Genomic DNA, 15317 nt, shown 5'->3' on the forward strand with positions numbered 1-15317 from the left:
TTTGGCCTCTTGCAAATAGGGTCGGGTGTCGTCCACCAGGGGGCAGCACCAGGCTCTGCTGCTGGGATCGGAGAAGCCTGGTGGTAGAAAGCGGGGAATCCAGTTTCTGGATCCTGAGGAAGGAGGGGACTGTAGGCCCGGATTCTTGGGTGCGGAGGGATTGGACGCCCCTACTAACACACACCACCTTCAGACTTAATCCAGGTGGTGTGCGGGAGGGCTCTGGGTTTTCAGCTACTCCCCTTTGCAGACCCAGCCCCTGCACCCACCCAGAAAAGAAAACCTGTACTTCCTAGAGAACTACAGCAAACTTCACAGGGAACCAGAAACAAAACTGGTCACCCCAAATACTGGAAGCCCAAGCTCTGCCCTACTGTGACAGTCACTCAGTCCCTCAACCAAGACTCGGAGGTCTTGCCCTTTCGTAGGCCCTGGGTTTAGAGCAGAGATCATTTCTATCCAGGGCCTGCCCTCAAGGGACTCAAGGGGAGAGTGGGCAGAAAGACCCAGACACAGGCTGTCACAGTCCCCTCAGATTCCATTAGTGGTAGTCAAGGAGGGCTTCACAGAGGAGGTGATATGAGCTTGACCTTAAAGGAGAAGTGTAAGTTTGCTAGGCAGAAGAAACAGGCAAAGTTGTGAGAGCCACTGGGCAGTTATCAAAGCCTCTCCCTGGCCAGAAGGTCAAGTGCAAAACCGGGAAGTGGCCTGAAGGGCCTGGAGTGGTCAGCAAGAGCAGATCCTGAAGGGCTGGGAGTGCAATCGACTGTAACTGGAGGGCAGTGGGAGCCACAGAAGGACTCTGTGTAAGGGAGAGACAGGACCAGCTGAGGCCCTAAAAGGGCCTGCTGGGACATTGGGGGATGGACTGAAAGGGGCAAGTCCTGGAGGCAAAGAAGGCTGAGGACAGGGATAAGGGTAGGGAGTAGGAGTAGGAGCCATAACTGAGGTTGAAGAGGACTTACTGAGGGTAGAGCTGATGGGGATGAAAATGGCACCCAGGCTAACCACAGGAGCACATGGCTGTGTCTTTACTGGGAAGAGACTCTGGTGTGTACAAGGTAGGTGACTATGTTTTGCACATGGAAAGATCAAAAGGTCTTTGTGAGACCACCCAGGGGGACATCAAGGAGGCAGCAGGAGGCAGGAGAGCGGACTAGATGCTCACTTCTGGCTGGAGCTACATCCTTTCCAGGAAGAGTGGACAGATGGGATGAGCAGAGGGCCAGGACAGAGTCCTGAGGGCACCCCCAGGAAAGGGGTGGGCAGTAAAAGGGGAGTCTATCCTGGAGGGTTCTAAGGAGGAGCCAGAGAGGGAAGAAGCTAAGCAGGAAACAAGAGGACGTAAAGCAAAGGGGATTTCAGGTGAGAGGGAGTGGTCTGGGTGAGATGAGGATGGAAATATCCCCAGCCTCAGCAGGGAGCGGGTGCGTCCTTGGTGACTTGTCCAGAACCACTGCAGGGCCAGGGATGTGGGCAGCCAGACATGGAGGGCTGAGGAGGGAGTGATTTGAGGAGGTAAGAGATTTGGCCAGTGAGTACCTCAAGTCTTCAGCTATGAAAGGGTTGAGAAATAATTCAAGGGAGCTTGATGTAGGGGTGTGTGTGTGTGTGTGTGTGTGTGTGTTTAGAAATGACAGAACATGTTTTAATGCTGCTGGGGAAGGAAGGGAGAGAGGGAGACTGAAGATGCAGAAGCACAAGAAAAGTTTCCTGAGCAGATGGGGACAGGGGGACCCTCACCACAGAGGCCCTCATTCAACCAATAAGTGACTTCTGAGCGAGGGCTGTGTGGGGGAGGGAACCATGGCCCAGAACTCTCCCTAAAGGTCCTGTTCCCTCTTTGAGCTCATAGAACCCCTGTTCATCTCCCCCCAAACAGTCGACCACCCACCAACCTGCTCCTATTTCCTGTCCCCATTTCAGGGACAGCTCCTGTATGCCTGTAGCCCAGGCCAGAACTCTGGGTCTTGTCCTGGACAGCCCCACAGCCCATCAAGCCCCATATTCTATTGTTTCTACCTCCTGAACATCTTTCTGCCTTATTCCCTCCGTCTCTAACCTAACCCACGCTTCATCTCCTGCCTGGGTGTCTGCCCAAGCCACCTTCTGGGCTACTGGAGTCCAGTCTCGTTCCTCCAGTTCTGGCTGCAGCTCTGACCTGGTCTTCCCCTGCTCTAAACCCTTCCATGGCTCTCCACTACCACCCCACTCCAGGACAAAGTCCGAGCTGCCAAAGCTGGCCTTGCCCACTTATTCTTCCTCTTCCAGCCTTACAGGTACCCCACTGCAAGGACCTGACTGGCCCCCTTCTTGGGCACCTACACACAGTAATATTCCCGCATGCTTTCCTTTCCCCGCTTATGGGGAAACATCCTCCCACACGCTCTTCTCCTTTGCTTGGTACTTCCTGCCCCTCCAGGATCCAGCGCCAATGTCCCTTCCTTTGGAAACCATTTCCTGAACCAGCAAAGCTAAAAATGATTCTCCTGGACTCCCCCACCTCGGCACACCCCTGCCCATTAACGTGTCCGTCCTCCCATCTGACCCGGATCCTCGAGGGCAAGGCCTACGCCTGACTCGTCTTGGTCACCACCGTCGTCGGCCAGCACAAGGCCTAGCACACTGAAAGCCTCAGGAAACATTTAAGTAATAGTGGCTGAGTGTGCGATGAGCCAGCAAGTGAGTGGCAACAGAAGGAAATGGGAAAGCCAGTGAGTGGGAGAGAGAATGAGGGCAGGAGAGACGAAACTGATGGGTGCGCACGCCGGGTAGGAGCAGCCGAGGATCAGGTTTAGGGTCAGAGGAATGGAATGGAGAGATGAACGTCTGGGACTCGGTTTCTCCAACAAAGCGAAATGCTCGGTCCCCCGGGCTAAGCGGACCCTCCACCTTTAAGCGGACCCTCCGCCTCCAACCCCACCAAGCCTCGCCGTTTCCCCTCCTAACTATGTCCAGAATCCCTGTACTGGGCGTGCAGGAAGGGGCTTACCGACTGCGCCCGCGGAACCTGTATCGCTCACCAGCAGCTCCAGCCTCCGCGGAGCGTCGCGGGATTCCCACCCCGCAGGTGCGCGGCCTATTGGTTGACTGGCAAAGACTAGCGGAGACTGGCGTCCTCCAAAGCCTATCATCGTTCAACTTAGGCCGTGGGCTCCGCCTACCAGGGAACGTCCCCCGAGTGGCCCACGTCAATAGGGGCGGAGCGTCTATTGCCTGGAAGACGGTGACTGACGTCATGGGTAGCTTATCACAGCCAGCCTCCGGAGGCCCGCCTCCGGCAGCGGAGGGCGTGGTGGGCTGCAGAAGCGCCCCGAAAGTGGGGTCTGGCTGCTCGCTGTCCACATCCGGGTCCCAAGGAAGTCCGGACTCCTTGGTCCTGAGGGAGGAGGGATGGAGGAACCTAGACTTCAGGGTCTGAGGAGCATCTGAATGAATGGTCGGCACTTGAGGGAGGAGGGAGTTGGGAACCTGAAAGACTCATTGGTCTGCCCAGGGATGACGGATTTGAGGTTTAAGATTTTATGTGGCTATTTATGGGATTGGAGCCAGGCCTTGCCCCCAGGCAAGAGTTCTGGGTCCCGCGAGGTGAGGCTTAGAATAGAGATGAAGAGGAGGCGGCTTAGGGGAAGCTCTGGCTTCTTTGTGCTTTTCCACCACCGCCCCCCCACCTCCCAAGGAACCCTGTCTGACAGGGGCACCCAGAGCTGGAGGAGACTTGAAACTCACATGGAGACAAAGAGAAAAACACTGATACCAAGAGAGATTCAAATGCTAAAAACAATAATTATAAGAGAGCTCTCTCTTGTATGGCATGGACAGTGGCCCCACTTCTATGCGAAGCATTTCGGTTAATTATCGCATGTCTTCCTCATTACAGTTCTAAGAGATCAGATTATTATAATCCCCATTTTACAAGTGAGAAAATTGATGCCCAGTGAGGAAGAATCAAGATGCAGATGTAAGGAGACAGAAAGACACAAAACACAGATGGAGATAAACAGATAAAGAGATAAAGACAGGCCCAGAGAGGTTAGAAAAGGTACACAGCAAAGAAAGAAAGAGGGGCTGCAAGTGGGGACTCCTGAGGTGGGGTGGGGGCTAGGGTCTAGAACTCCTTGGTCCTGGGGTTGGAAGGACCCAAGACCAGGACTTTCAAGTATCTCCTCTCCTGATTTCAAAATACCAGACTTGTCCAACCCTTCTCACTGTGGGTGTTGGACCTGGTTGGGGTCCAAAATAGTGATTAGGAGGGGGTAGGTATGTCATTATCCTATTAGGAGGTGATAAGAAAATGATTCATGGGGGTGCCCCCAGCCTGGGAAGGGCCTTACCCCCACGGCTTCTGTTCTTTCATCTGGACAGTTTGGGCCTCAGGAAGGACTAGGGAGGGGCAGAATCCTTTCTGTCCCTCTCCACCGCTCTGTCACCATCACTCAGAACTGTCACTAAGTCCCACCATGGAGACAAATGGGTCACCCTGGGGCATCTCTCTGGGTCTCTCTGCTTTCCCCCACATCTTGAACCAATGCCCACCAGAGGTCCTGGCAAATTGTAGGAGCTCAGCAACTGTGTATCAAATGAATGAACAAACCTCTCTGTGCAGTCCTTCCTCCGTCCCCATCCTAACCATCACTCTGTGCCCCATCGTGTTTCTCAGCCTCTCCCTGGCCTCACCCATCTCCTCCCACCTTACCTTTCACACAAGGGTTTCTTCTGAGGCCACAGGGCCCCTCATCCCCAATAAGAAGAAACTGAGACTTTGGGGTACCTGGGTGGCTCAATTGGTTGAGCATCTGACTCTTGATTTTTAACTCCAGTCATGATCTTGGGGTCCTGGGATCAAGCCCTGTGATGGGCTCCACACTCAGCTGGGAGTCGGCTTGAGATTCTCTCCCTCTCCCTCTCCCCCTTCCCCCCTCAAATTAATAAATAAATGCTAGAAAAGGGGGAGGAGGAAGGGGAGAAGAAGGAGGAGAAGAAGAAGAGGAGGAAGGAGGAGGAAGAAAAGAAGAAACTGAGGCTCATTTTGGGAGGAGGAGGAGGAGAAACTGAGGCTCGTTTTGGGAGGAGTCGCCCTCCCAGGGTCACCTGGCGGACGTGAAAAGGAGGAGCTGAGAATGGGGTTCTGAAGACTACAAATACAGACACATTCCTGGCATCTCGGAGTCAGAAATGCAAGATCAGGACACCTGGGTGGCTCAGTCGGTTAAGCCTCTGCCTTCGGCTCAGGTCATGATCTCAGAGTCCTGGGATGGAGCCCCACATCACATCGGGCTCCCTGCTCAGTGGGGACCCCGCTTCTCCCTCTGCCCCTAGCCCTGCTCTCATGCTGTCTCTCGCTCTCCCTCTCTAAAAAAAGAAAAAAGAAAAAAAAAAGGCAAGATCACAGCGAACACGTGCCCTTAATACCTGCTTAGTGGGAGCTTCGTCTGCACCCACACAACCAGAGAATCACAGGCACCACGCGCGATCGCCTACAAACACAAACACAAACATCAGCACACAATCACCCTTACTGACAACACACACAGAAATACCTTATTCCACATGTAAATCAGACACCCCAGGTATGCAATTACACGCCCAGCCATGGGCAGGGCACTCACTCAGTCCCAGCCAAGACCACGAGCAGACTTGGTCTGTTCTCGACTGTATCTCCAGCAGTTAGAACAGCACCTCGTCGTCATCACAAAATGTTCCCAAGGGCCAGGCTCAGTTCAAAGCCCTTCCCTTGAACTAACTCGTGGAGTCCTCTCAACCACCCTATTTGCTAGCACTCACTTTGCAGATGGACACACGGAGGGTCCAGGCAAGCACGGTGACTGGCCCAAGTTTTCCCGGCCATGAAGAGGCTGCGACCATTGGAACCCAGGTTTTCTGGCTCTGGAATCACATGAGGCTACTATTCAATAAATCATTCCTGCCTTAATCCAGTCAGAGTTAAAGAACCATGACAACTGACCACACCTGAACCAGATGCACAGCAGGGAAGGGGGAAAAAATGCACCTCGGATAAAAGACCCCCTCCCTTGGGAGTCTGGGTGGCTCAGTTGGTTAAGGGACCACCTTCGGCTCAGGTCATGATCCTGGAGTCCTGGGATCGAGTCCCGCATCGGGCTCTCTGCTCAGCTGAGACTCTGCTTCTCCTTCTGACCTCTCCCCTCTCATGCTCTCTATTTCTCTCAAATAAATAAAATCTTAAAAAAGAAAGAAAGAAAAGACCCCCTTACATGTCACACCCCAGAACACAGAGGGACTTTGGGATAACCCCCCCAGAGACACACAGCACCCTGAGAGAGACGCACACACCACACGCAGAGACGCAACACACCCAAACCCAGTCCCACCCAGAACTCCTTGAGCTCCTGTTCTGCTCCCAGCACCATTGGGCTGGCCATCGAGGAAGCAGCAGGCTCGGATGGGGAGAGGGGGCAACCTCACTTGTCCGCTCTGCCTGACCGGTTCCACGAGGGCCCTGGGTGGCACCACCCGCCTTATGAAACCCACATTGGGCAACTGGACCCAGGCCTGTCCTGGACGCTTGGATTCTGGAGACAAAGGGGCTGGGAGCCTGAACTCCTGTGTTCTGAGGGAATAGGAGCTGGTACCCTCATCATGGATTCTAGGGGACAGGAGGATGGGGATCGGGACCTGGACTCGCAGGTTCTGAGGAGGAAGAGCTGGAGGTCTGTGCTCCTGGGTTCTGGAAAAAGAGGGGCCAGGGACTTGGATTCCTCTCCTCTGTCTTTAAAGGCAGGGTTCCAGAATTAGCAGATAAAAATACAGGACACCCAGTTAAAGGTGAATTTCAGATGAACAACAAATAACTTTTTTAGTATAAGTATATCCCAAATATGGCATGGAACATACTTAAGCTAAAAAAAAAAATTGTTAGGACACCTGGGTGGCTCAGTCGGTTAGGTTCTGCCTTCATCTCAGGTCATGATCCCCGAGTTCCACATCCGGCTCCCTGCTCAGCGGGGAATCTGCTTCTCCCTCTCCCTGCCTCTCCCCCTGCTTGTGCTGGCTCTGTCTCTCTGACAAAGAAAGAAATAAAAATCTCAAAAAAAAATTGTTTACCTGAAATTCACATTTAACTGGTCATCCTATATTTTATCTGGCAACCCTACTGAGGGGATGGATGCCAGGTCTGGAGACCACCATGGCCACTGGTCAGCCCCCAGGCGCGAGTTCTTCCTGCTCCTGCCCTCTTCCTCACCCCTAAGCAAGCCACCTCACAGCTTCCCCACCCGATTTCCTCATCTACATGAGTTTCTGTCTAATTGCAGCCCCAGGCTGTGTCGGAGTGGGGAGAGGAAACCTGAGGACAACTCGGGGTGTCATCCTGGGAGCCCTAGGGTCCTCAGAGATGACTGACCCTGAGTCACCTCCAGCCCATGGTCCATCCAGCTGGGGGTGGGGCCCTGGAGCTGCCTCCACAGGGAGGCCTGGAGATGGCGATGTGGGGATGGGAGGCAGAGACCCCGGGGCGAGGGCAGGAGACACACAGCTTGGGGGAATGGAGAATCAGAGATGGGGATGAGAGAACCCAAGCAACTTGAAAATAGATTGGCAGAGATCAGGAAAGAGATACAGAGCTGGCGAGGTGAACGATGCAGAGATGGGGGCACAGGGACCCTAGACCGGAAATGGAGAGAAGATGTTCCCCAGACGTTCAGGCTCCTGGACCAAGGGACAGACATGCACCAGCAAAATGCCAAGTGCCACTCATCAGTCTGGGGACAAGGATAGAGAGTCATGTGGGTGGTGCTGGGAGACCAAGGCTTGGGTCCTGCTGTGTGATAGATTAGGAGGTGAGGGAAAAGCTGGGATCCCAGGCCGACAGGGTAAACCATCTGCCATCACCCCATACCCATTCCCAGTGGGGTGACACCACCTTCTCTGCAGGTGACACCCCAATTTTCCAGTGCCTCCTACATTTTTGGGGTGACACCCGTGCTGGAAACTCCACCCGGCTCTAATGTTGCTTCCCTCACTGAGTCACTTCCAACCCTGCCAGGCCTGTTGGGGGCAGACTTTGGTGACTCAGGCCTCCAGGCCCCTCGCTCTTTTCACCCCTCGGGAGCCCAGCAAAGATCCCAGGACCCCTGCCTGCACACTCAGGGGCGCAGCCCAGCCGAACCCAGGAGTCTACACCCCCAGCCAGAATCTGAGCCCCTCCCCCTCCTCTGTTAGGGGCCCAGTTGAAGCCCAGCCTCTCATTCCTCAGACTCAGGAGTCCAGGCCCCACTCCCCCCTCATCTGCTCTGTTAGTTATCACCCCCCACCCCACCCCAGTCCTGAGCCACATCTACCTCCTTCCAGAACCACAGCTTCTCAGTTCCCAGCCTCCTCCCTTCCCAGTTTGAAGGTGGAGTGAACTGTGCATATTTACTTTGGTTTCAGCATGAGTCACCCCCAAAACATACTGACCCCCATGTGCCTGGTGGCCCGAATGGGAGAACAGTGCCCCCTCTTCTAGGGAAGTGGGAACCTCACTGAAGGGGACGGGGAGGCAGGGGAACTCCCACTGCACTCTCCTGCACCCCCATTCCTTCCTCCATCTCCCTGCCCCTCCACTTTCCACCTCTGTGTCTCTTCTCTGAATCTGCCTCCTCTTCACTGTTTCTCCCCAGATCTTTGACCCTCTCTGTCTCAGCATCTCTCTCTTCATCTCTCTATGTCTTCGTCTCTCTCCATCCCTCTGATCCCCTTCTCTTTCTCCCATCTGGACTTCTCCCCTTTTGTCTCTGTGTCCCCCAATTCCTCCCCATCTCTCTGCCTTCCCTCTCTTGCCCTCTCTGCACTGTGGCTCAGCTGCACCCCTCATGCCTCCCTTCTGCCTTCTCTCTTCCAGCCTTCTGTCTCTCTGCCTGCTTCCCTTTTCCGTCTTCCCTCCCAGCTCTGCATCCCTGCCCCCCTCCCTGATTTCCTTGGTCCCACAAGAACTGGAGGGGAAGAGGGGGGAGGGGAGATGGAGAGCAAGGGAGGGGAAGTTCTTATGGGGGGAAGAGGGTCAGCCAGACCGGCTGGGCTCCCTGGGCACCTCCGCCAGAGCCCCGCCCAGGACTGAGTGGCCCGCCCCAATATAAGCAGCTCCTGGCCAGAGACAGAACTCAGTGCCTGGCTCACCCACACCTGTCCGCATCATCGCCATCGCTGTCCTGCAGGTAGGAGCATCTGCCCACAGCCCTTGACTCTGTGCTCCCCCCACCCGGCTCCACTGACCTCTCTGTCTCCCTGCATTTCTCTGTCTCAGTGGACGTTTCTGTCTTTCTCAACGCCCTCCGTGTCCACCTTCTCAACCTCAGTGGTGCTGGGTTGAACTTGGAAGTTCTGGGGCCCAGCACCGCCTCTACTAACCCCCTTGGCCTGGGCCATCGGATGTGGGACATTTCTCCTCACCTCTCTGAGCCTCCGTGTTCCATCTGTGACATGGGCTTGCACAGACGATAAGGCACTGGAGAGGTGTGAATGGCACGGGCTCTGATCTCTGTCTCTCCTTGTCTCTGACTCTGCCTTCTCTTTCACCTGCTCTCCGTCTCCAGCTCTACCTCTGCTATGAGGAAGGTCCTCTGGGGTCTGTCGGGCAGCGGTACAGAGACGGGCGAGTTTCTCGCCCTCACCCCATACATCCCTACTCCATGTTTCTGCCAGCTGGCAGGCTGACTTGGCCTCTTTCTCCCCAGCGCCCTTCCCCCTGAGAAACCAGCCCCCAGTGCCCCTGCTCCTTGCCCACCCCTCCCCCAGTATCCCCGCAGCCCTTGGACTCAGCCACTGTCTCGCCTCCACCTCTGCCGTCCCCAACTCCGCCACCTCCTCTGGGCCAGCAAGATGCAGTTTGAGATGCACGACAACGTGAAAGGCAAAGGTGGGATCACTGGACCAACCAGCAACCCTTCCAGTCCCTGGAACCTGGCGGCTTCCCTCCCCTGGGCACCCCTGGCTTCGAAGACAGATGGCGCCTGATTGCACCCCAGAGGCCCCTGGAAATGCGGGAACCCCGCACCCCAGGCCCAGACGTGGAGGAGGCGGCGGCACCTCTCGCCCCGCCTGGAAGTGGCACCCACCCTTCCCCAAACTTGCAGGAGCTCCCCACCCACAGCTCAACCAGATGCTCAGGAGGCAGTGGCGATGGGGACAGACTGGGGTGTCAGTGCCCAAACGTGGCCGAAAGGAATGGGGGGGGGGTGCAGTGGTGTCCCCTCCGTGGGCGGCCTGGTGGCCCCGCCCAGACTGCCCGGCAGAGGAAGGGGCGGCAGGGAGTGGGGTCCGGCAGAGGCTGTCGGGCTGCCCGCTGACCCTGGCCCACCACCTTCGCAGCCATGTCCTACCCAGTGACCAGTCAGCCCCAGTGCGCCAGCAGCTGCTACCAGACCCAGCTCAGTGACTGGCACACGGGACTCACGGACTGCTGCAACGACATGCCCGTCTGTGAGTACAGGCGGCTCCTTCTGGGAGGGGGTGCGGACCCACCAACCCCACGCCCCCTCCCTGCCTGAGCCCCTGAATTCCCACACTCCGCCTTCACCCTCTCCTCCACCTCCAACACTCCCTAGGATCCCGACCTCACCTCTTCCAAGCTCCCCGGCGACCCTCAACCTCCCCCTTGTACTCTCTACTTTGCCCGTTGTGGCCCGAGCTCCCTCTCCAAACCCTACCTCCCAGCCCCTAAACCACCCCCGCTGGGACCCTTCATTCCCTCCCGGACCGTCACCTGGGCGCCGCGGACCATCGGCCTCGCCCCTCCCCGCGCCGCAGCAGCCCCGGGCGCCCCGTGGAACCCGCTCTGACTGCCCCGCGCCTGCCCCCAGGTCTGTGCGGCACTTTCGCCCCCCTGTGCCTCGCCTGCCGCATCTCGGACGACTTCGGGGAGTGCTGCTGCGCGCCCTACCTGCCCGGAGGCCTGCACTCCCTGCGCACGGGCATGCGGGAGCGCTATCACATCCAGGTGCGTGCGAGTCGCGGGCGGGGGTGGGGACGGACCTCCTGGGACGCTAGGCGGGGCTCCTAACCTCTCTCTCTCCCACCCTCTAGGGCTCTGTCGGGCACGACTGGGCTGCCCTCACCTTTTGTTTGCCCTGCGCCCTCTGTCAGATGGCGCGGGAATTGAAAATCCGAGAGTAAAGAAGCTCCTCGCGCCGCCTTTTCCACCTGTCCCGCCCGGGCCCCCTCCGTCCTCTCTGCCCTCTCGTGGGAGGGCCTGCCCCTCCGCCCTATCCCGCTACCAGAAATACACCCACAATAAAAACCTGAAAACCAACTCCGCCCACATTCTTTTTGTCCCAGGGAAGGAATCTGGGTGGAGAAGGAGGTTTGGTGAGGGGTGTGGGGACACAGGGAAGATGCCTAGGTGTGGAAGGATGCCGAGTCAGATCCTTGACCCCAGCCTGCTGTGTACGACATTGGCAAGCCTCCTGCCTCGCTAAACGGTGGGGGGGAGGCTGGGGGGGTGTACTCATTAAGGAAATGAAACCACTAAGCCCTTAAGCTGCCCAAATGAAATTCTGCAGGCATCCTGAAAATCAGCAAAACCAGAAAATGCTCCCCCCGCCCCGAAAAAAAAGGTAGAAGAGCCCCTCCCCTACCCCTACTAAGTCAATACCTATGGACTCTTGGCCTACACACAATCCTAACAAATTTTTCAGAGGAGGGGGGTTTGGGTAAGGGGAGTCCTTTGTCTCTAAAGCAGAGAACTGCCAGGTTTAAGGCTCCTGGAGCTAAAACTAATCCTTAAGATCACCTAGCTCTCTTTACTGCAAAAGCGACTAGCAGGTTAGAAAATCTGGTATCAGGGGCACCTGGGTGGCTCAGTGGGTTAAAGCCTCTGCCTTCGGCTCAGGTCATGATCCCAGCGTCCTGCTCAGCAGGGAGCCTGCTTCCTCCTCTCTCTCTGCCTGCCTCTCTGCCTACTTGTGATCTCTCTCTGTCAAATAAATAAATCTTAAAAAAAAAAAAAAGAAAATCTGGTATCAAAATGGGGCAGACCTAGGATTCGATATTGACTCTTGCCACTTACTAGGCGCTTTATTTTTTTTTTAACATTTTATCTATTTAGGCAGGCAGGGATGGGGGAGGCAGGCTCCCCGCTGAGCAGAGAGCAGGATGCGGGCTCAATCTCAGGACCCTGGAATCATGACCTGAGCCAAAGACAGAGGCTTAACCGCTGAGCCACCCAGGCGCCCCTGTGTGTTATCTCAGTGAATCAAGAGGCCTCTGAGCCAGTTTCCTCTCTGAGGATAATCCCTAATATGTCATATGGCTACTGTGTGAGCAAGAGGCGAAACAGATGGAGAGACCAAAGAGTGAGCTTAATAAACTTGTTAATATTATTATGTATAATAATATTATAACATTCTAATATGTTATTTGTATTATTTGTTGTTATTCTCTCTCTCTCTCTCCATCTGTGTATCCAACAGTGACATCTTCACTTGGAATATCTAATAGGCATCCCAAATATAAAAACCTAACTCCAGGGGCACCTGGGGGCTCAGTTGATTAAGCATCTGACTCTTGATTTTGGTTCAGGTCATGATTTCAGGATCGTGAGATCAAGCCCTGTGTCGGGCCCATGCTGGTCATGAACCCTGCTTAAGATTCTCTCTCTCCCTCTACTGCCCCAACCTGCAAGTTCTCTCTCTCTCAAAATAAAATAAAACCTAACTCCAGATTCCCTACCCAAAACCTGCTCCTCCCAGGCTCCCCCTCTCAGGAAATAGCAAACCCCATCTTCCCAGCTGCTCAGTCACTTTGTTATCCAACGTCCCGATCTGTCAACAAATTCTGTTGGTCCTACTTTCAGAATATACCCAGAACCTCTCATCTCCCTACTCTGCTCCCCGCACCTTATCCTAGCCACCCTCCTCTTCAGCCTAGACTAATGCAGTGGCTCCTCACTGGGCTCCCTGCCCTATCTCCACATCTTTAGTTTCCTCCCACAGAAAACCCCTTTGAACACCTGAGTGAGTTAGGTCATATCCCTCCTGCGCTCTGAAACTTCTCATAGCTCCTCCTGCAGAGGGCAAGCCGGAGCCCTCGCTGTGGCCCAAGGACCTGCACCATCTGCTTCCTGCTTTCCCTGTGACCTTATCTCCTTATTCCCTCTGACTCCAACCGCAGGATTCTCTTCATTGTTTCTCAAATGCTAGTCGTGCTTCCACCTCAGGGCCTTTGCACTAGCTGTTCCCTCAACTTGGAATTCTCTTTCCCTCTGATGTCCCTATGACTCATTCTTTCTCTTCTGCCCACATGCTACCTTAAGAGAAAGGCCCTCCCTTCTACCTTGTATTCCATAGTGAGTACTGAGCCCCCTTCCCCTCCTTCATCGCCCTTTTTGGCCATATATCAACATACCACATCATTTACTTATTTACTATCTGGCTCCCTTGCTGGCCTGTCAGCTCCATGAGAGCAGGGACCTCATTCACTGCTGAGTCGCCAGCATCTTGAACAGTGTTGAGCCCACTCCAGGTGGGGATGAGAGATCACAGGTGGGAGACATGGACACGGAGAAGGGACGTGATTTTAGAGGTAATCGGGGCAGGGGGCAATGGACTGTCAGGCAGGATTGCATCAGAATCTGGGCTCACCTGTTTATCTGCCCTGAGTCCTTAGGCAAGGGACTTAGTTTCCAGATCTGCAAAATGAGGGCACAAACCTGTACCTCCCAGCATTGATGTTGGGAAAAGTAAAAGACATACCAAACATCCAGCACTCCCTACCCAGAGTGCTGTAGCCCCCCCTTTCCCTGAAGCCCTTAGGCACTGATAGCCATAGATAGACCCCCCAAATCCAGACCTTCATGCTCTCCTGCTCAGGCTTTCTCTCACACTCCCTGAGCCTCTTGCATTCGGGTACGTGGGCAGCAGGGGGAGGTGCCAGCTAACTGGGGTTGGGGGGACAGTTACTACAGGGCATCCGTACAGGGGCAGTTGAACAGTATGGACGAGAGCTGGAGAGGGCAGCTCTGCATCCCAGGGAAAGGACCCAGTCACAATGCAAATGCTCTGCCCCAGAAGGCACAGTCCCAGGCAGGAGGCGCGGAAGGGTCCTTACCAAAGGTCTGATGGTAACGCAGGCAAGTCTTGAAGAACCACCTTAGCTCCTTCCTGGAGGTGCAGGATGACCGTGCCACTGGCCTGGGCTCCCCAAGGCAGCACGCCCTGCTTCTGGTGAGCTGCCCGGTGGGGAGATGGTGCCTCATCTCCGACAGAAACTGGTCACTTCAAACACCTTCCCTAGTGCCCGCTCTGTGTTGGGACGGCTCTCAGCTAGGTGGGCGAAGTAAGAACCTACGCAACATTCCATTTGCTTTCTCTGTGACCTTGTCTCCTCCTTGTTCCCTTATTCCCGGGGCTTCCCTCCTCAGGGAGTGGGGGGGCCCGGTAGTCGGGCTTTCAGATTTGAGTCACCTGGCAGCTGTCATTCAACAGCTAAATGATGTCTATGAACTTTTCTGTCTTCTCACCCGCAAAACGGGACCACACGGTTACCTCCCTCATCCGGTTGTTGGGCTGGAATGTGGCCAAGCGAACCGTCTAGCACAGGTTCTCAGCAGATACCAGTTCAAAGTCAAGTTGTTGAGGTGAGGCACTACCAACAGCTCATCAGGGCAGAACTGTGTGGGCGGAGTCATCCCCGAAAATCCCTTCCATTGCCCATAAATCTGAAAATACGATGATTTTCGTGGACCACAGTGGAGACCCAAACACCCCCTAAGTGCTCCTCTCTGCCGCGTCTTCACCGTACCATCAGAGGAAGCCACCAGCCTTTCCCCGGTGGCTGGCTGAACGGGAAGGCATGGTGCTTACCTCTCAGCCAGACTCCCTAGCCCCGAGGCCAACGGAGGGCCCATTTCCACCGTCAGCACCACACTCTGGCTTGCCCGAGGGGCCTGGCAGAGAGACGAAGGTGGCTGCGACGTTCCCTGTTTGGGCCGGGAGAGCCTTCTGGGATTCGAGGAATCCACAGAGTTGTGGGATCTTCATCTGTTTGCCTCCACTCTTCTGTCAGAGGCCAGAATAAAACCCAAACCCCAGACCTAGGGAATTTTTTTCCCTCCTGAGGAAAGGAGGGTCTCCCTGCCACAGGGATCTGAGGAAAGGCCAGAGGTCACCTCCCCTAGTTCCGCCCTTTCTAAGGATGAGCAGAATAGCTTCCCACCCCAGCTAGGAGACGCAGAGTGGAGCCAAGCCGATCCATGGGGCTCCGAGGGGCCAAGGTAAGCACACCGACTGGATTTATCCACACTTGGGTGCTGCTCAGAGAACAAGACACCCCCACCCCCCGCATTGAGACAGCACTCAGACACC

General features: G+C 55.4%; 1 protein-coding gene across 1 annotated transcript; it reads left to right on the forward strand.

Moving 5' to 3' along the window:
• Positions 1 to 10326: 10326 nt before the first annotated feature.
• Positions 10327 to 11130, forward strand: CNFN (cornifelin). Its single transcript, XM_045989513.1, has 3 exons — positions 10327 to 10437; positions 10818 to 10954; positions 11041 to 11130. Exons 1-3 carry the CDS (start codon positions 10329 to 10331, stop codon positions 11128 to 11130), a joined length of 336 nt encoding a protein of 111 aa, XP_045845469.1. The 5' UTR covers positions 10327 to 10328.
• The last annotated feature ends 4187 nt before the right edge of the window (positions 11131 to 15317 follow it).

This window comes from Meles meles, chromosome 19 (assembly GCF_922984935.1).
Source record: "Meles meles chromosome 19, mMelMel3.1 paternal haplotype, whole genome shotgun sequence".
Lineage (NCBI taxonomy): Eukaryota > Metazoa > Chordata > Mammalia > Carnivora > Mustelidae > Meles > Meles meles.